This window comes from Kogia breviceps, chromosome 8 (genome assembly GCF_026419965.1).
Source record: "Kogia breviceps isolate mKogBre1 chromosome 8, mKogBre1 haplotype 1, whole genome shotgun sequence".
NCBI lineage: Eukaryota > Metazoa > Chordata > Mammalia > Artiodactyla > Physeteridae > Kogia > Kogia breviceps.
In genome coordinates, this window is record NC_081317.1 from 8,307,165 (window position 1) to 8,327,124 (window position 19,960).

General features: G+C 55.8%; 2 protein-coding genes across 24 annotated transcripts in view; both read right to left on the reverse strand.

Annotated features, from left to right (window-relative positions):
• Positions 1-274, reverse strand: part of GARNL3 (GTPase activating Rap/RanGAP domain like 3) — a 151,003-nt gene extending 150,729 nt beyond the window's left edge. Inside the window, exon 1 of the mRNA XM_059073186.2 lies at positions 130-274. Coding sequence (XP_058929169.2) covers positions 130-221 — 92 coding nt within the window. The 5' untranslated portion in view covers positions 222-274. The remainder of the gene's footprint in view (positions 1-129) is intronic.
• Positions 275-6,049: 5,775 nt separating this feature from the next.
• Positions 6,050-19,960, reverse strand: part of RALGPS1 (Ral GEF with PH domain and SH3 binding motif 1) — a 294,874-nt gene continuing 280,963 nt past the window's right edge. For 6 of the 23 annotated variants that reach the window (XM_067040694.1, XM_067040693.1, XM_067040691.1 and 3 more), the window contains 7 exons: positions 16,119-16,202; positions 14,622-14,727; positions 12,798-12,890; positions 12,518-12,623; positions 10,649-10,740; positions 10,040-10,105; positions 7,062-7,218 (listed from right to left, as the gene is read on the reverse strand). In XM_067040694.1, the coding sequence (XP_066896795.1) occupies positions 7,147-7,218; positions 10,040-10,105; positions 10,649-10,740; positions 12,518-12,623; positions 12,798-12,890; positions 14,622-14,727; positions 16,119-16,202 (619 nt within the window). In that variant the 3' untranslated portion in view covers positions 7,062-7,146. Of the gene's footprint in view, positions 7,649-9,269; positions 9,695-9,908; positions 10,106-10,648; positions 10,741-12,517; positions 12,624-12,797; positions 12,891-14,621; positions 14,728-16,118; positions 16,203-19,960 lie in introns of those variants that run through there. The other 17 variants (XM_067040706.1, XM_067040707.1, XM_067040704.1 and 14 more) reach the window with 12 other exon arrangements.

Below are 19,960 nucleotides of genomic sequence, written 5' to 3' on the forward strand. Positions count from 1 at the left end.
CCACCCCAGCCGAGACCCCTCCCCCCGCCGCGACCTCGCGGCCCTCGGTCCCCTCAGACGGCCACCCCCCCACGTGGCCGGCTCCCCACTTTCGCCCCTCCCGGCCGCACCCCTCCCCGGCCGCTGTACCTGGGGCTCTCGAAGCTGCACCCCCTGCGCCGCAGCGCCGCCCTCTTCTGCCGCAGGAGCGCAGCGGCCGCCCCGCCGGGCTCTGGCTCCATCGCCCCGGGCGGGGGCCGCGGGCTCGGGCGCACTCGGGTGGGCTCGGGCCTCGGCGGGGCTCGGCGGGCCGCTCGGCTCGCGCGCCGCAGCCCACGCCCCGCCCCGCGCGCCTCTGCCGGGCCTAGGCCCCGCCCTGGCTCCGCCCCGAACTTCGTTCCAGCCGCTCCTTGCCCCTCGGCGGGGTCTAGGCCCCGCCCTAGACCCGCCCAAAGGCTGAGTCCCGCCCACTCTGTGCTGCTCAGCAAGGTCCAGACCCCATCCCAGCTCTGCTCCGCACTCCAGCCACGCCTCTCCCGCATAGACCTCGCGGGGTTCCCTGTGCGGGCTTGTCAGCACTTCTGCTAGGCCCACAAGCCTAAAATGCCACCCCGTCCTCAGCTCCGTACAGTCCACGGCCCCTCTCCTCTCCCGCTCCGTAGCCCTCAGCACCGACCCAGGCCCCACCCACGTACCCTCCCACTACTGAGCTCTAGCGCGCGGCCTCCGCCCTCACTCCAAGGGTCGGCTCCTCAGAGAGTCGGTCCACCACATCTCAGTACCTCTCGGCCCTTTCTAACGTGGCACCGTCCTCTCTTTTAGGGCCGCCTTTCCCCGTGCCCCAACCATAGGCAAGGCCCTGTTTTTTCTCTCCAAAGCGCCCCCTCTCTACCCCTCGACAGTGCCGGCCAAGCTCAAGCTCCCAGTCCTGCTCAACCCAGCCCGGACAGTCCCCGCCCACAGCACCGTCTCCGCATGTGGCCCCGCCCACTCCACCTCACCTACGCGGGTGCCCTGGCCCTGGCCTGCTGGCTACATGCCTGGGTATAATGCCGGCCCTCGAGGCGAAATAGGAATTGTACCGTAGAGTCTGCGTTAGTTAGCTCGCCGATCTCTCCATCCATCAAGAGGAGGTACTGCTTTCCCCAAGTGTTGTTTGTGGTGCCTATGGCAGTGAGGCTGAGGGGCTGGAGCTTTGCAGGCTACCAGTTGCGAGCTGAAGTCTTGACTTCATCACTTTCCTGCACCGTCAGATGCATCCATCTCACAGCCCTCGAACACTGCCCTGGGGCTGAGGGCAGCGACCCCATCCGGGTAAAGCTGTGGGTCACTGTACCATCTAAGTCGTGAGGAGCAGGTGAGCTAGGGCCCCTCAGCCAGCGGGGCTTGTCATAGCTAGGGAGGTGTGGCCATACTGGCCCGGAACCGGGGTGATGGAGCAGAGGCTGCGGAGTGTGTGTGCAAGAGCCTGAGCTTGGAGAATCGGCCACTGCAGCTTTGGAAGGCACTAGCTGGGAAGCTGAGGCAGGCGGAGCCAGGGGTCCCCATGATCATCTTGGATCGTGTCACCCCCTGGTGCACACTCCCTCAATAACTTCAAGGTGCTTTCCCAGAAGGCCTGGGCTCCTTCACTGCCGGCCATTCCAGCAGAGAAGCCAGTCTGGAGGGAGAATGCAGGGGAGAGAAAAGATGTAGGGGCCTTCCCATTTCTCCTTCCTGCCCCTTGAGACTTCACCTTCGTCCTCCCCTCAGGTTTCCATGGGACAATCCTTGTAAGACAGTGCCCCCTCTTCTCTTCAGCAAGCCAGAGTGGGTTTCTGGGTTTTGTCTAGCATCATGAACCTCCCCTCAACACATCTTTTCAGACCGGGACCCCACGGCTCCCCCAAACCCTTTACTCAGCGATCTCTGAAATGACTCTCCAAATGCCCCTGCCCTCTAAAGCTTCTCCCAGTCTCCCAGGTGCCTCTCCGGAGTGCCCACAGCACTGACTCTGTCCCCCCCGAGGGCACTGCTCCTGTATGTCATTTGTGTTCTAGTAACCTCTTAGCTGAGCGCCCATACCTCCTTCACGTCTGTGTCTGGCACAGCAGCTGTTGGCTAAATAAACGCACGTGACTTTAATAAATTGAGCACTATTCATTGGAAAACACATTTAATTTCAAAGTAAACAAAAATGTTTACACTAAACTATTTAATTAGTGAAACAATGATTATCGGTCTACAAGCTGAAAAATACAGCAACTTGATACAAGACTGAGGTAACAAAATACTTCACCAAAACTCGAAAGAATCCCACAGAGGGCTGATGTTCGGTGGTTACCGTGGATGAGACAATTCACAAGAATTAGGGAAAGTCCTTACACAACTGCATGCGGGGGGTCTGCCGGGAAAAACGACAGCCCAGGAGAGTGCAACAGATTGAACAAGAGACAAATTAAAATGTAAAAACTGATTTTCAACTTACTTTGAATAATACATAAGAAATTGAAAACTACTCTCTATGCAACATTTTGAATGCTAAGTGGAAAACCATGCATTTTGGCACAAAACGTATTGAAGATTATACCATACTAACAAATTAATCACTATTGTTTCATTATTGAACGGTCACGGTCATTCAGAAACGGATAAAGAGATGAGTGGTTATAGAACCAACAGATGATCCATCGCTGCTGCTGCGAGCAGGGGTTTCGGGGCTGCCCGTGGCGCGTACACACTCGTGCAGCACCAGCGCCGAGGTGGCCCATGGGACGAGTTCTCGACACCCAAGAAAATGCAGCTCTCACTCATGCTGTACTTGTCTTTGACATTGAAATTAAAACCAAAAACACCTCTGAAGTAAATACTGTGAGCATTCTGACCCTACCCTCTGGTTCCACCTAGGAGCCCTCACTGTGTTCAGCCGTAGCTCTGTGCCTGGCTGTTCTGTGCCAACCAGTCACTAGGACAGCAACTGGACTCACAAGTCAAAGGCTATTCAGTCTGTTGAGCTTTTTGAAGCCTTTCTGGAGGAATCTGCACCTGGTTTCTACCCTGTGCTAGGAGGGAGGCAGGGTCTTGCTGGGAGAGAGGAAAATGGCATGTTGAAGATTATTTGTTCGTTGAGGGGTCGGCTCCATGAGGGCAGGGCTTGGGTTTGTCTTGTTCTCAGACATTTCTATCCTGGGTGGAGCCTGGAACACAGGAAGCACTCACAAGAGATGAGCGTCAATGGATGAATGGGGTGGTTTCACCCAGAGGATCTGTTATTTCAGAGGGACTCTTGTAGTTTTTTTTTTTTTTTTTTTCTTTTTAAAACATGAAGTCACCCAACATGCAGAATGATGTGGGGCTGATTAAAGTGATTCGTGAAAGTCACAAAAATAAGTTAGGTTGTGTTTTGAGCAATGTTCACCTGGCTCTAAGCAACAGTAACGTGGATCCAGGGCTCTAGACTCCGCCTGTGGAATGAAAGCAGACCCTGCTTGCGAATGACTTCCCGTTTTCATGGACCATTTTTCCACCTGTACAATGGCACCCTAAAAGATACGCTTCTTGGGCTTGGGAGGTGGGAGGAAGACGATGAAAGAAACACTGGCCATATTGGTAGGAAGAAAAAACACTTTATAAACTCAGTTGGCAAGAGAGAGTGGGTTCTTTCATAAGCAGAATCCCTTCAAGTGTCTTCTCTTTAGGGTCCACAGGGGACAGGGTGACGAACGGGCAGGCTTCTTCAGGGAGGGAAGGGAGGCCACACTGTCCCACTGGGCACGCTCAGAACAATATTTCCACTGCTTTCCACCAAATCTATCCTCCACGACGTTTCTGTTGTCAGAATGCACTTGGCTGACCTTGAGTTACAAAACGTGTTGGACGGAGAGGGGTGAAAATTACTCCCGGGGAGAGGAGAGTGAGCTGTGTGGTGGCATCATGAGGATACCAGCTACCTACTCCACAGTCTGTAGACAGCATTCTATAACTTTCATCCTGGGGCGCCATGATCTCTTTGCTTAACAAAAAATGATACAACATATGCATGCAAGACACATCACCTTCAATGTTTTCACAGACATTTGTGCACCACGGCTAGTCAGAGAGCAAGACCCAGAAATGCTACCTTCCAGGGCCAGAATCCACCCGGGGACTTTCCCCTTTGGGGTTTTGTGCCTGTTCCCCTCTGCCCCTGGCTTGCAGGCCTCCTCACCTGCAGCTTGAGGGACAAACCAACGCTGGAAAGACAATCAGCGCTTAACTCACATGCTTGGCCCTGAGCCCCTGCTGGGAGAGAGCCAAGTGCGTGCCTTACAGCCTCATCTGCAGGACTCCTCTGGTCAGTTCAAGGTTCTTAGCAGTTCTACGAGAATCCAAGCTAGGAATGTTTCCGGGAGGGGACATGGGATCAATCTCAATTTTAGTGAGAAGACTAGACGCTTTGAAAAGAATTGCAGTTGTGCTATTTCAAAATTAGGCTCAGAGGAAAACATTTGTAAAGACCAGGAAACGCTGTAAAGGGCAGGAAAAGTACCTGATTTCGTGTAAGTCTGAAATTTTGAGGTTTGTGGATTGGCTTCTATAATTTCATGTCAGAAAAACCAGGACAGTTTGAAGAGTAGAGAAATTCAAGGAAAGTAGTCTTGCAATTTCCTTCAAACTTAAGACTTGAAAGAAATTAACAGGTAGAATCAGATTCGATGTAAGTTAAAGCGTTAACACTGCATGGTTCTGGTGAGAGATGTTTGGAGTGTCTGCTGTATTCATTCAGCCTCCAGATGCTAATTGGAGCAGTTGTTGGTATGAATTAGGTGCATGCGTTCGACCCCAGCTGCGGGAGGAAGGGCGGGCGTGCGAAGCACCGACCAAGGTTTGCTGGCCTCAATTTCACCATCTGGAGTTTCTCCTGGCATGAAAGTATTCTAGATTTTGCTCTGAAGGAGGGTTAGTTAAGGAGCATAGTAAGAGTCAACCACAAAAGAAGACCCTGATGACAATTACTTTCCTCACCAATTCATCTGAATTTTCAGAAAAATGGTCACCGTTTGATCAAAATACAGTGGTGGGTCCTTTGGGAGTTCTTCAGTCGACCTACTATTACAGTTTACTGGTTAAGATGTTGTTTTGAAGCATCTTGCCCAGAAACTCTTAAGAGTAGTTTGGTGTCTGATCGGTGTGAGCTCTGAAACCACAATAGCAACAAGGACCCAGAAATTCAGTCTCTTTCAGAAAATCATTACGAGGTTCCTTCTCAGAATTAGGACACCCAGGTTAAAAAAAAAAAGAGAGAGGGGGAAAGAGAGGGAGGGAGGGAGAAGGAAGGAGAGAGGGTGGGGAAGGGCTGAAGGGAGAAGCTATGGTGATAAAGCTACCATACATAAAGCTAATTTTTATTCATTACTTTAAATAGAAATGTGTTTGTGCAAAATAAAAGTCACTTAAAAGTGATGACAGGGAGTGACAGGTGAAGGACATTGTTCACCTGAAGAGTTCTCAGCCGAAAGCAGAGCTGGGACCGTCCCCTCCCCGGGGCTTTGCTCTCGTCACCGCGGTCATCAACAATTGTGCCCTTGGACTTGGATGATGGAGAACTTGCTGGTGACTGTGTTTGGGGGCAAGAATGGGGGAGCTTAAGGCCTCAGTGTCAGTCAGCTCCCCTGTGTAATCAAGAATCCCAGTGGCCCTGCCCTGGCAGTGGAGGCAAAGGGGTGAGAGGATGGGAGCAAAAGCCTCGCTCGGGGGGAGGGGTCGGTGCAAAGTAGCTTCTGAGCAGCCGGTCAGGTCACCGTGCGCGCAGGCGGCCTCGAGAAGCTGGCAGAAAGCGTCACGACTTCCCATGCTGACCCGGGGGCCGGGGGAGGGGTGAGAAGAGCAGGGGGCCGGGGGAGGGGTGAGAAGAGCGGGGGCCTTCGGACCCTGCGGGGTGGGGGTGGGGCTGAGAGGAAGCAAGCAGGCCAGTGCCGGCCCAGTGCACGGTCCTGAAGCTGGGTCTTGCCTCAGAAGAGCCGACGGCAACAAGGCCTGGAAGGGCCCCAGGGCCCCAGGGAGCAGGCCTTCCGGATGAATAGCACCCATAGGAACAGAAAACAAGACACAATTTAAGGCATTGTTTGTTTACAGTAAAAGAATGCAAGGGACCCTTAACACAGGAGGAATCTGGGCTCTCACTCCGACCTTCCTCGGTGGACCAGCCTATCGCTTAAGGTTAAAGCAGGGCCTCAAAGAGAATGAAGTGTGTGATGTCACGAGTCTTGTGCCAAAATGCATGTTGCTCGGAGAGTCCACGCTCGCTCGCTTGCACGCACACAGACAGGGCACGCACACGCAGAGGACGCTTCGGGGTTGTACAAAATCTGAGGCAGCCCTGTGGGCGAGCGACCCGGCACGCTGGAGCCAGTCCCCGCCTGTCCCTTCCCTCGAGCCCTCGTGCGGGGGGACGCTGTCCACTCTTTTGTGCAGGAGAAAGCACTGGGGACCCAACGTGGGACGGATGCTCTCTGGTCGCAGCAGCAGCTGGTGGACGGATGAGGGCCCAGGGAGGGAGGACGGGTTGTACAGTCTGGGGACCCATCGCGGCCCCGTGAGGTGGTGCTGCAGAACGGGGGTCATGGGGGTGGCTGGGCATCGGCAGGCGGACCCCCGCACCGGTGGAGCCCTCTGGACTGTGAGGCCTCGGCCGCGTCCCCTCTCGAGTCCAACTCTGAGTCTCCCAGCACCCCACCAAAGGCCTGTGCCCCAGACACGTGCTTCGCCACCAGTCCCGGGCCGGCTCCCAGAGGCCTCTGAAGTCACGCTAAGTCCTGCAGAGACTTACTCAAATGACATAAGGTTTGCAGGTACCTAGAAGAGAAAGCTCAGCCTCTTGTCAAAGTTCTGACCTTTCAGGAGGGGACGGGGGAGGTCCCTAAGGGAAGGGTTCAGGCCTCTCCCAGTCAGTCTGTGAATGAGTGGGTGGTGGGGGAAGGGGAGAGGGCACAGCAGTGGTACCAGCAGCCACGTGTTACGGGGCTGCTGTGTGCCAGGCAAGGCTCTGAGTACCGCATCTGTATTGTGTCCTGAGTCCTCACAACAACCCCAGGAGGCAGGTACTGGAATTATCCCCATTAAAAAGATGAGAAAACTGAGGCTTAGAGAGGTGAAGTACACAGCGGGTGAGTGACAGGGCTAAGACACCAGCGCCCACGCTCTCAGCGTCTATCCTTGGGTCAAAGCACAAGTGCGTTTGGAGTGGAGAGCTGACCAATGCTGCAGGATAAGCACATGCCTCTGGAGAGGAGAGGGGGTGGTCAGCAGGTGGCAGGAGTGGGCAAGTGGAAGCACAAGGAGAAGGGGGAAATTGGGGGATATCAGGAACCCCAAGGCTCCCCATGCTGTGTCCCCAGGCCCAGACCCCAGCTACGTTTACTGGGGGGGGACCAGCAGCCCCAAGGTCAGGGTGTTTCTCCCTCCCCTCAAAGCTGCAGACACACCCCCCAGCCCCAGGCCTCCTCCCCCAGCACTGCCGTGGGGTTCCAGGAAATTTGATGAGAAGCAATTTCATCAAAAACAAATCCATCTTGGTGGCAATTTGGTCAAAATGATGAATTGGAAAAAATGCATCTCCTTGCACTGGGAGACAGTTATAAGAACGGTCACAGCAGCACTGTTCAGAATAGCCAAAAGCAGGAAATCAGTCTTGGGATCACGGACAGAAGAACTGATAAAAAAAATTACAAGTAAATGAATGACAGCTATGCACACTGACAAAGAGGAATCTTAGGAACATACTGTCGGAGAAAAGCAAGTCACAGAAGAAACTATACAGTTATGGTTCTATTCTTTAGAAAAAAGTTTTAAAAAATGTACCCCAGACGATACATTAAGGAATCAAACACATGTGTTCACATTTTAAAGGAATGGTAAACAAACAAATCGGGAGAGTGGTTATGGGGCGTAGGTGAGCGGGAGGGAGACAGAGTTAGGAAGAAGCCCCTGGGAGGGAGGTGTTCCGAGGACTAGGGAGGTCCTGCCTTTAGACTGGACGGTGGGTACACGAGTGTTTGCCTTATTGCTGTGGTTTACACCTTACACATATGCTATCAATAAAGTTTAAGTGTATTCAGTGCTAGCACACACAATTTGAAGAAATGCAGTTCCACAAAAAAGAAAAGTCACCTTAGTCACTGAGATTTTCCACAGGAGTAGATGCGTTTCTGTAAGGCCCTCATCGGAGCCCTATGCCATCACATGCAGGTAGTGTGGCTTACTTCAATAATCCTCTGCTGTGGAATATTTCATTTGGCCCATTTTTTCTAATTAAATATAGCAGAGGGTGGGAACATTTGTTTGAAAGTAAATTAGAAATAAAAAGGGAAAAACGTAGAAAAAACAGAAGACCTTCTCCGTTAGGTCTAAAAACTGGACAAAAATACTTAAACGCTGCCAAAGCCCGTCGCGGTACACCACGTTTGCCAGACGTGGAATTCAGTCCATTTGTCCTTCTGACCAAACACCTCCTCTACCAAGTGGGTTTGAACCCAGTTCCCTGCTACCTGCTGCGCAGCTGCTGCTACCCTCAGGCTGCGTCCACCCCCAGAGAGCCAGTGGACCCTTGCTCAGGGCAGCCACCCCTGCTGCCGGCTGCCCCCCAGCCAGGGCCACGACTGTCACCGTGGAGCAGACACCAAGGCCCTGCCTCTCTCTCCCCCCACCATCTGCGTGGCCCACCTCAGGGCTTCAGTCCTTGTCACTCGTCCGGGTCACCTGTGTGTCGCAGGTGAGCTCCAGCGCACTGTGCTCTCAGAGTGGCCCTCAGAGCTAAGGAGGGGCCCCAAGCATGCACTGAGTGATCAGGGCAGAGGAGGTCAGACGCTCTTCCTCTCTTAACGTGACCTGAGGCAGCACCTTGTTCGTCGCCTTGAGGTGACCAACAGCCAAAGACCCTGGTCTCCCCATCGTGGAGATGGACAGTTACATTTGCTTAAGCACAAAATACACTCTAGAGACCGCAGAGCTGTAGTTTCCTGTACGTCGTTTTAGACACTTGATGGGCACCGACGTGCATATAATAAATATGCACGTGTATTTTAATACAAATGAGATTGCCCTCAAGCGTGTTTTTACACTTTACTTTTTCACTTATGTCTTGGAGCCCCTTTCAGGTGATCACACACAGATCAGGGGGTACACAACAGGGGTTTAACTGAGGGTCGCCGAGTTTCCAGGTGCTTTTTTTTTCTCTTTCTATTAAGGACAATGCTGCAGTGGACGTTCTCACCCATACACCTGTGTGTGCATGTGTGCGCATACGCCCCAGACAAACTTCTAGCAAGTGAGTCGAGGGACTCGAATGCAATTTATTTTCAGTTTCCCTGTGGTGCTTCGAGTTTATCCCTTTATCAGTCTTGTCCTACTGTTTTAGTTTGCTGAGGACTTTCTGCTAATTTCGCCGTCTGGCTTCTTATCGTGTAGAATTTGATCAGCTTGTTATACATGTCCTCATCGATGTTACGGATGAATAGGCCCAAACTGCGCACAGAATCATGGGACACACCACTAGAGACCTCCCTCTGCCTTATGAGAGCCGCTATGAGGGGCCAGGAAGTCTGTGACTTCGCCGTGACCAGCACCACTGCAGCGCCTGCCCTCCCGGCCTCACACGCGAACCCGGCACCACCTTCCTCCTCCTCGAAGCTGCCACCGTCTATTCCAGCCCGGGCGCGCTCTCTCTCCAGACGGAGGAGAGGGACCCGGCTCGCCAGCCCTGGGGAACAGGTCAGGGAAGCTCGGTGCTCCTGGCCCCAGCAGCCCACCTGCTGCCCGGGCTGGTGTGAGGGCTGAGCAGCCACCCCTCTCGCAAGCCTGGGCAGCAGAGACTGTGCTTCCAGGCCTTCGGCTCGAGGGCAGGAGGCTGAGCAAGCCAGGTCCCCGCCCCCCACCCCCCAACCCAGGAAGCACGCGGCGGGAGACCTCCAGGCCGCCAAGTACAGACTCTGGTGTCAGGCAGACCGGGGTTAGATCTTACTCACCATGGGGCCTTAAACAAGTGTCTGCCACTTTCTGAGCCTCAGTGTCCTCAGCATAAAACAGAGACAGTATGGGAACCTACCTCACAGGGATGTTGCGAGGATGCGGCCAGTTCCTGCACGTAAAGCATTTCTCCTGGAGCCTGGTCCTGGGAGGGGCAGCAGTGAGGGGCGGGAGCAGAGCCTCAGGCAGGCATGGCGGACCAGAGGTCCCATTGGTTCAAGCATGCCAAGGGGCCGGACAGCCCCACTCACCAGCAGCCATGGTTGCTCCTCAACAAATGAGCTATTATTAGCATTATTCCTAAGGGTTGTCGGGGGCAGGGAGGCCCTTTTGTCAGGTTGGAGGGTGCCCATGAATCAACTTCCGGGGGGTGGCCTCAGTAGATGCTGTAGCCTGACCCCTGGGGCACTGTCCCACCTGTGACCTATCCTGATGGATGTTTCTGTGGCGTTTCCTTTAGTAGGAAAGACGCAGGGGCCAGATTCAAAGTTCTAGCCTGAAGCTGGGCTTGGTCCCAAGAGGGGCAGGGCGTGCCCTGTCTCATGGGAAAAGGCTGATCAAAAGAGGGCGCCTGGGAGCTTAGCTGATAGGCTCTGGGGGGAGGAGGGAGGTGTGTCTTCTAGGGACCCTTAGTCCCGAGGGTGGGAGAGGGTATTTTAGGTAACAAGCAGGACTTCGGTGACTTTACCTGAGGCCTGTTGCTCTTACATGCGTCATCCAAATGCTTGTGCCACAGTATTGCATGAAACCGGGAACCAGTCTGGAACTTGTAAACATTGCCTGATGGGTAGAAAACCACTGGTTAAGAGGAAGGTCACATGGGGGGGTCTGCCTGTGACTGTGGCGTGAAGATAAACGTGGACCTGAGTTACTAAACTAGGGAAGGTCAGGAGTCGCCCAAGGCAAGCTCGGGGCAAGTAGAGGAGGAGGCTCCCCTGCTCCCCGCCTGTCTCTTTGGACCAGGGCTCTTAACCATTTTTCTGGCCGTGGTGCCTTTGGCTCTGGTGAAGCCTGTGGACCCTTCTCAGAATTATGTTTCAAATGCATAAAATAAAATACAAAGAAAATCAGTAATACTGAAATACAGTTACCAAACTGCTAAAAAATAAATGAGTGATATCATTCTCTACGTGCTTATTTATTAATGCGCTCATGACGAGATCTGGAGGCAGGTCTGACACTGTACTGTAACTGCAAAGAGCTGAACGAAAATGCTATTCTAAGATATCTGCAATAATACGTGATATGAACATATCCGTGGTTTCTCCTGCAGATAAAATCACAGGTATCGTGAACATTCTAGTTAGTAGTTTAACACTTATAATGAAAGGAATTAGAGGTCATGGAAAACAGAGATGTGATCCTTTTCCCACCCAAGTTCACAGACCTTTTGCATTCTATCCATGGACCGTGGCCACCTGCTGTGTCATATTTCCCTCTGGTTAGGGACAGTGCTTTCCTCTGGGATCAGCCCCGAGAATGGCCTGTGGACCCCATGACCATACAGTCTTTAAGTCAAGCTGGTATAGGTACGACCTTTACTTACTAAAGAAACCACCTCTAATCTGGTCCCAGAGCCTTGCGGAAGAAACTCAAGCGGTAACCAGCCTGAGGAAACACTATGACGTGTGCGTAGCCGTACGTGGTTCAGTCACTCCGAAGCAGAGCAGAGGACTTGGCTCTCTCCATTCCCCGGGCTCCTTGAGGCTCTCCCTTCTTTAATTCCCAGCTAACAACATTCCAACCCTGACCCTCCTCCAGCACGATCATCTGCATTACCTGGGAGTCTGTTAGAAATATAGAATCTTGGTCTCCACCCCAGATCCACTGAATCCAAATCTGAATTTTTACAAGATCCCTGGGCAATCGTATGTACATGAAGCCCGCACTAGAACGTTCCTGTGAAGGTGTGAAGACGCTCAGGGTCTTTACCGCTCCAGTGACCTTGCCTAGCCAGGAGACCCAGGACATCGGGGGTTTGTCACGTGACATAGGCTGCCAAGGAGGTTAGCATGGCCTATTCTGAACCGCAGTGCAGAACCTCTCCTCTGCTCAGCATGGTCACGGGGCAAGAATAAAACCAGGAGGAACCGGGAGATGACTGGGCAAGTGAAAGTTGGAGCTTTTAGAGCAGGGTTCTTCTCTGATTTGGCCTTGGAGCAGGACACTGCCGGAGCCTCACGGCACAGGCAATGCCGGGGTGTCCTCGAAACCTCCCAACACCCAAGACTCCTCCAGCCGCATGGTCACTGCCTCATTCAGCGCTATGTTATTCATCCCAGGACCCTGAGGCTAGAGTTCCAGGGGTGATGGGCCCCAGGAGCCGCAGGCGAAAAGGATCCCGGCTGCCACGCACCACGCACACTGCTCAGTGAACACGCCCACCACGATCTAAGCAGCTTTTGTGGACCAACGAGGGCCCCTGTGAACATCAGAACCTAACGCAAAAGGAAAGCAGCAGCCTCAGAAGTCCCTACTGTTTCAAAACGCACGTTTAGCAGCAGAAGAAAGAGGGTAGAGGGAAGCCGCAGGCGCCCAGCGCCGGCCCGCCGCCTACCTTTGTCGGGGTTATTCAGCTGGAAGATGTCCGGGTGCTCGGGGTCGTCTGGCAGCTGCACCATCCAGCCCACGACGGAGACCTTTTTGCCAGGTGTGGATTTGTACTGCAGAGGAACGACAGCGTAGCCGTGAGGCCCACACCCTCCGCTCCCCACGGAAGGCCGACCTGGGCCAGGCAAGGTTCCTTCCGCTCCCGCCGCCTTGCCCGCCTCCGCCCACCCCCCTGCACTTCCCACCAGACGAAGGGCCAGCACAGAGGGGCCTTTCATGGAACGTACGTGTTTTCTGTCTGTGCCCCTCAAGGACTTGGCTCCGTAGTACAGGAGGGTGGATCCTGAGAGTATGACCCAGTACCTGGTCCACGAGGACAGCTGCAGGGGCAGAGTGACAATGTCACAAGTGGGGCGGGGGGCCGGGTCCCCCAGTGCCTGACTAGAGACCCAGCTACATGGGTGGAAAGGGGGGGGGCCCTCCTCCCGAGCGGTGCCAGCGCAGGCCTCATCTCGCCCCTGCCCGCCACCCCCTCAATGCCACCTCCTCCCAGGGCCCAGAGGAGGGAGACTCCTCAGCAGCTCAGCAGCCCTAAGCCCTCCCTCTCCTTTACCCCAAGAGCCTTTCCTTTTCCCACCTTGTTTAGGGCAGTGCCAAGGCATAACTTCTACGTATTCAGGTGACCTGAACCCAAGAATGTCCTGGGGAAAAAGAGTTTTAAAACACGGACAAGCTAGACCATAACCTAGAAGAACCATAATGTCTGCGAATGGGGTGCTCTGGCTGCGAGAGGATGGCGGTGCTTTGAAAGCATTTATGGCTAGAAGTGGGGACGCCTGGCAGGGCCAAGCTGCAGGTGTGGCTTTTGTTTCTCTAGGCACGAAGGAGACTGCTCTGCATCACGACCTACAAGGCTCCTCTTCACACTGGCGGGGGCAGTGGGTGCGGGGGTGGGGGGGGGGACTGCGTCACCCCAGATGGTGAAAGCACTGGCTTTCAGACCTTTCTGACGACACCCACGGGTGTGTACAACACACGTGCATATGTATGTTGGACTGAAAGAAGCTTCATGAAACAATATTCACTTTTATTATGTGTAAGAAACTCGGACGTTTTCCAGTCTGTTCTATCCTACTTGGAAATATGGGTCATGACCCCCTGGATTAACTTCATCGCTCACCAGCGGGCCAACCAGCATCTGGAAAAGAGTGTCTCGCTCTGGCCTCAGAATGAATGGAGCCTGGACTCTGGGTACAGGAGGGCAGCAAGCAGGTCTGTACCGCAGACCAGATACAGGGCCTCATGTCACAGGACGCTTGGTGACACTCTGGGTCCAAGGGACAGAGTGTGGCCCAGGGCTGGGATGGAGACTCTTCTCCTCACCCAAGAACCACCCGAAGACAGGGGAGCTTCTAGAGCAGCACCTGGGCCAGGGGCCTGGCATCTTCGCACTGGGCGTCGGTAGGAGGGGGCATCTCCAAGTGGCTCTGCGGGCAGTGGACAGGGGCAAGCAGCAGCCAGGGCAGGAGAGGAAGAGCAGACACGGGCACATGCTGCCTGGAGACGCAGCTCACAGGCGGGCTTGCAGGCAGCTTGCCGCGGATGCTCCGTACAACAAACAAAGAGGTCTTGGCAAGCGGCTGAGGGGTCATGGAGCCGGGGACATGTGGGTCCAGCACGTGGTGACCCAGTGGCTGGTGGGGGAGCCTGAGAGGCCTCCTGATTCCTTGTCCCTGTCCTTTCCACCACGTGTCTCATGATGCTTCCAAAGGGGGAGGGGATCTGCATCGGGAAACCCCCCCAGGCCGTGCTGCCCGTCTCGGGCACAGTACCCACCCTGACTCCCAGGCTCTCCAGGCCTCCACCTGCCCTCAAGATACTCGCACAGTCCCATTCCCTGCCTGCTCGCCGTGTGCAGGGCCACACACGTGACAGTCCTGCCAAGTCCTCCAGGATGTAGGGACTATTTTATCCCAGTTTACAGATGTGGAACCTGAGGCCCTGCCCACTCAGTGGCACAACTGGACTGGAGCCCCGGCTGGCCGGTCTCTGGAGCCCATGCCCTCCCTGCTGCCCATGCCGCCTCTGGACACACGTGCCCCTGCACTCACCGCGGGTTTCCGTCCTTCCTTGAGCAGAGTTTTCCTTCTCAGAGGCCCCTCCATGGTGGCGACCGCTGCCGAGCTCCCCAGCGTACAGATGCACGGGCCGGTGGGGCTGCGGGGGAGACCACCAGTCAGACATCGCCTTGGAGGAGCTGAGGTCAGCCATCCTCTCACCCACCGGGGCCCACAGGTCCCCCACTCCGGAGTCCATGATGGCGCCACAGGACAAGGACTCAACGGTGCTGGGCAAGGCTGGGGAGGGGAGGGCCCCAAACCCGAAGGACGGTGGCCTTGGGCTCACCCACAGCTGAGAACTTGCACCTCCCTCGTCTTTCTTAGTCTCTCTGAATGCTGAGCGGCTCTAGGCTTGGTGCCCACGTTCCCTGTAACCCAGGCCCCTAGCAGCACCCGTACCCTATCCTGGCTTCCTCTCCACCTTGCGGAGCTTGGGGCCTGCGCAGCACCTCCTCCTTCCTGCGTTGGCAGGAGCAGCGAGGAAGTGGGAGTGGAGTGGATGGAGTAAGAAGCGGGGCAGCAGCCCCAAACCCCCATGCCCTGCGCCTTTGCGGCAGGACTCCTCTCTCCCGCTCTGCCATGGGGATTCGGGCGCCACCTACAGGTGAAGAGTCCAAGTGCAGCCCAGCCCAGGCTGCTCTCCTAAGCACCAGCTTCAGCTCCCCGGATAGGCACCTCCCGTAGACACCTCCCCCAACCCCGCATGAGAGCCGAGCAGCGCTCCCTCCGCATCCCAGTGGAAGGCTTCACCATCCACTGGCTGAAGGAGCCAGAAACCTGGGGGTTCTCTCCTCTCATCAGTTTCCCCCCCCCGAAACCTCATCAATCCCAAGGACTCATTGATCCCATGCCCTAAATATGCCCATCTCAGCGACCCCACTCCCCCCACCTCAGGCCAGAACTTGGGTCATCCTTTGAACGACTGCCCAATGCTCTCGCCTGACCTCTTTGTGTCCACGCTTGCCTTCCTCCCATGCGCCCTGCACACCGTGGCCAGCATGACCTGGTCCTGCCGATACCCTCCCCCCACCCCCAGGCAACCCCTCCAGTGCCTTGGAGACCACCATCCTCTCCCCCTGCTGGACGTGGCTCTGGCCCACCTCTCTGGCCTCACCTGCCACCCTCTCCCCCCGCTCATTTCTTACAACGTGGACCCTGCTTCACTCCCCAGATCACCCAGTTCTTCCTGCCTCACGGCCCCACGGGCTGTCCCTCGGGCTGCAGGCACCCTTCTGACCCCTGCACCTCCCTTCACTTTATGCGGCTGATTCCTATCGCTCTTCCAGTCTTTTCTCCAGGGAGGCCTCCTCTCTGGACCATCGGCACCCGTGATTTTCTGTTCCGTTTCTGCTCTCCCGAGGCAACAGCCCTACAGGCTGAGGCAGAGGCGGAGTCCGTCTCGTCGTCAGCATCAAGCACAGCACTTGGCACCCAGCAAGCACCACAGAGCCACTTGTCCAATAAATGATCACATGAATAAACGAATACCTGTAGACGCAGCTCCGGGTTCTGGGAGAATTCCGAACTGGAACCCGCCAGTTGGGCCCCAGCGTGGCATAGAGACGTCCCCTGCTTCAGAGGAAAAGGGTTGAGTTTTAGCAACAGCCTGGAAAGACCAGCTACTCCTGAAGGAGGCGAGGGCACCGCAGACTATGTGGTCATTAGCTCAGGAAGCCGCCACCCCAACTCTTCCCCCAGCCTCCTCAGTGACACTGCCAGCACATCTGGGGCGCAGCTGGAGCTGCTAGGTTAGTGAACACAACACCCCTGGAGCCTCCCTCAGGGCGAGTCCCCAAGTCTCCAGGTAAGTGTTTCATTAACCTCTTAACTGAATGTTCACCTTTCTTCCAGTGTCAAAGGGACGGCTAAAATCCAGGCACACCCCTTATCCCAACGTGAGGTTGAGAGAAAATGCTGCGTAGCCCGAATATTCCACGGTCAGTCCAATTAAAAGCGCACAGACACAGAACTGGGGGCCGTCTTGCATGTTGGCCCAGGGTGGGGATGGGGTGGGGCGTGCATTCATTCATTCATTCATTTATTCACCCGGGCGCCACTGAACTCCTCCGTTTGCTCCGTCTTCTCCACCGGACAGTCTCTTTGCTGGCCCCAGATGGTTCCCTGAAGACCTGCTCCGTGACCCGCTGCAGCGTCCGAGTATTGGTGCGCCAGGACCTCTCCGCGGGCTGCCCATCAGGCCTCTCTCTCACCTGTGGTTCCCCAGCAGTGAGCCTTTCCAGGGGAAGATGTCGCTTCCGGGGTGGGCGGGGATCTTAGCCTATTTGGGGGAAGGCTTCCGTCGTCCTCTCCTCTCTTTATCCTTCTCCTCTCTTGGCAGAATGACTTCCTGGGTCTGCTTGATCCCCCACCTCCCCCCACCCCCGCAGCATGCGCTATCCCCGGGCTACAGCTTTCCATTGGCCAATGATGCAACCCAATTTACAAAGCCACACAAGGTCCAGACGGCCTTTTCAAGTGCTCCCTCTGTTGTCCACCGCCAGTCCCAGGTTGCCACACGGTCCCCTGTGGCACTGGATGCCTGGGGGGGGGGGGGTCATCGTCATTCACTGCAGCAGGTGCACCGCGCCGTCACCGAGCTCAGGTTCCTCCGAGAGGGGGCTGCGTTGCTCTCTGCCCCTCCATCCTCCCCTCAAGAAGGAACTGTCCTTGATGACCATCGTGGGTTTGCTGTCCAGGGCTGGTGGGCGTCTGATGGTCCTCCACGTCGACTGCCCTGGGGCCCTGTCCTTTTCATCCATCAGCCACTCCTCTTTGGGTGACAAAGAGCTGCAGCGTGTGCTTGGCCCCCCAAGTCCTCGAACGTACTGGGTCTCGGCCCATTCCCCACCCAACCCTCGTGACAGATGATGGTCACAGGCCCACCCCACCCGCACCGCGAGCCGTGGCTCAGAGGTCCCGCCACGCTCAACTCCCAGCCTACAGGCCACACGGCCTCCTCCCTCTCTTCGCGGCTGGGCCCGACACCACGGCGTGTCACAGGCCCATGCCTGAGCAAGCCGTGCAGAGCGCCAACACCTCCCCAGCCGTAACCGGGCTCGCTTATGAGTCCGGCCAGGTCTGACGGTGAACATCTCTGTGCCCGGAGGACGTCTCCTCGTTTGATGTGGATTCCCGCTCTGAGCCGCCGTCTCTTTGGAGCTGGGGCTGGGGCCTCCCTTGGCAGAGCTGGACCCTCCGGTCCCTTCTTCTCCACCTTTCTTCTCATGAGTCCTTCTTCCTGGCACCCCAGGAAAATGTGTGACGACAGTGGACTGTTCCACAGATGGGGCGATGGGGCTGATGCTGCTACCGTCTCTCCGTCATTCTCTCCGCTTCTCCGAGACACTCCGTGGCCGCACACTTCACAGATGTTGGGCAGGACTGACGTTTGTTGACGGAGAGCTTTAAATCAGCATCTTGCAACCAGCCTCGGCTTTTAAGCACTCTCTCCTCACGCTCTGCCTAAAGGGGTGAGGTGCTCCCAAGGGCAGTGGGCTGCCGCGGGGAGCGCAGGGACGCCGGGGGTCACCGGGGCGGCTCACGGGAGAGTCGCTAGTTAATGACCGCTCCTACGTGTCAGGCCGTTGATGATCTCACGGGAGCTTTGTTTCGGCACCATCGTCCGCCCCGGAATGGGGAACTGAGGCTCAGTGACGTGACGACACGTAACCGGGGCATGAGCCAAGCAAGTCAGGATTTGAACCCACAGTTTTCAGGGTGGGAGAGAGGTTGAGTTGTCACGTGGGGGAGGAGTCCGCCACGGGGACAGGGTCCTCCTTTGGAGCCAGCACCACGTGGGCGGCTTCCTGGCATTCGGCTCTCAGAGGCACCCCCACGCACAGGTTTCTGCCGCAGCTCACACTGGACGGGCTCTGTCAGCGTCTGTGAGGCTGGATGGCCACAGATTTGTGGGCCCTGGATCTCCTGGGGTGGGGCCACCTCCCAGGTCCCTGGTCCCTTGACTCCCCCGACGGAGTCTTCTCCTGCTGGTTCTGGCTGCCTGGCATTTAAGAGCAGCTGCCGTTTATCGCCCGCCTATCGGGAGGTGGCTAAGCGCTTTCACACCCCGTTCCTCCCAGCTCTGTGCGGGGCGCCGTTCTCACCCTGTCTTAGATGAGGAAACGGGGGCTCAAGGAGGTGAAGCCACCCATCGGCCTGTCATTAGGGACGGAAACACAAGTGCACACATCGGGAGGATGTCTTTTCCACGTGAGCCAAGGGCCTGCGTCAGTCAAGCTGCTCCAGGTGGGGGAGGTCAGAGGCTGGGGAGTGGCGCTGGCTTTGAAGTGCAGTGTAACGGTGACTCTTCCCCAGGGCCAGCTTTTAGGACACTACAGGCAGGGTGGTGGCCAGCCTTCCCTCCCAAGGCAAGCACTGCAGGGCTGCAGGAGGGCTGTGACGGGTGGGGTGGCCCCGGCTGGGCCCAGGCGGGCTAGATCCGCACAGAGGAGCCAGGATCTTCGGCCACTGGAACCACTTGCAGTGCTTTGAGAAGCTCGGTTATTTGAATGTTCACGGCCGGAAAATGCAAAATGAGTGGGCAGTGGTCTCTGGTGAACTCCAGAAATAAAGGCATGTCTCCAACCAACGGGGGCTCCCAACTCCAGAACCACAGACGCCTTTCCCAGCAACATACTGGGAACCAGTGGCTGAACAGAACGTATCCCAGGCAGGCCATTCTATGGATGCCTCCCAGGGATAGATGCTGAGGAGGAGTCGGGGAAGAGCGCCGCAGCAGGCCACTCCCCTCATGGGAAGTCTGGTCTGGGGAAGCTGTGGGCTGGCAACCAAGTAGAACACCTCAGTCCCAAAGCGTGTTCGAGAAGAAGAAGAAGAAGAAGAAGAAGAAGAGATGATGGGATAGGATGGTGATGCTGAGGATGAGGATTAAATGACAGGAGGGTGGTGACGACGGGGAGGGCGGTTACCAGGCAACATGCTAAGCACTACTCGTTCACTATCCTATTTAATCACACAATACCGTGGGGCAGGCACTGTTCTTATCCCCACGTTATAGACAAGGAGTCTGAGGCTTAGAGAGGTGGAGTAACTTGCCCAAGGTCACAACACAGGGAAGAGGAAGACGGTTGGTGCCCTTGAGGTGGAAGCAGCCAGGGTCCTGCTCAGGCCAACAGCATCACGAGGGTTCAGACTGGCTGAGGCAGGTCTGAAAGGCATCTTCTCCTCAATAGTTTTCTAGGTACGCATTAGGTGGTAGGTATCTTGGGGGTTAAATTTCAGAAAGCCCTGAGTCTCTGTTGCTGGTCCAGGAGTGGGGAGCAAGGAGAAGTCTTGGATAATAATTACATTGAGGCCTCAGTAATCTTGTC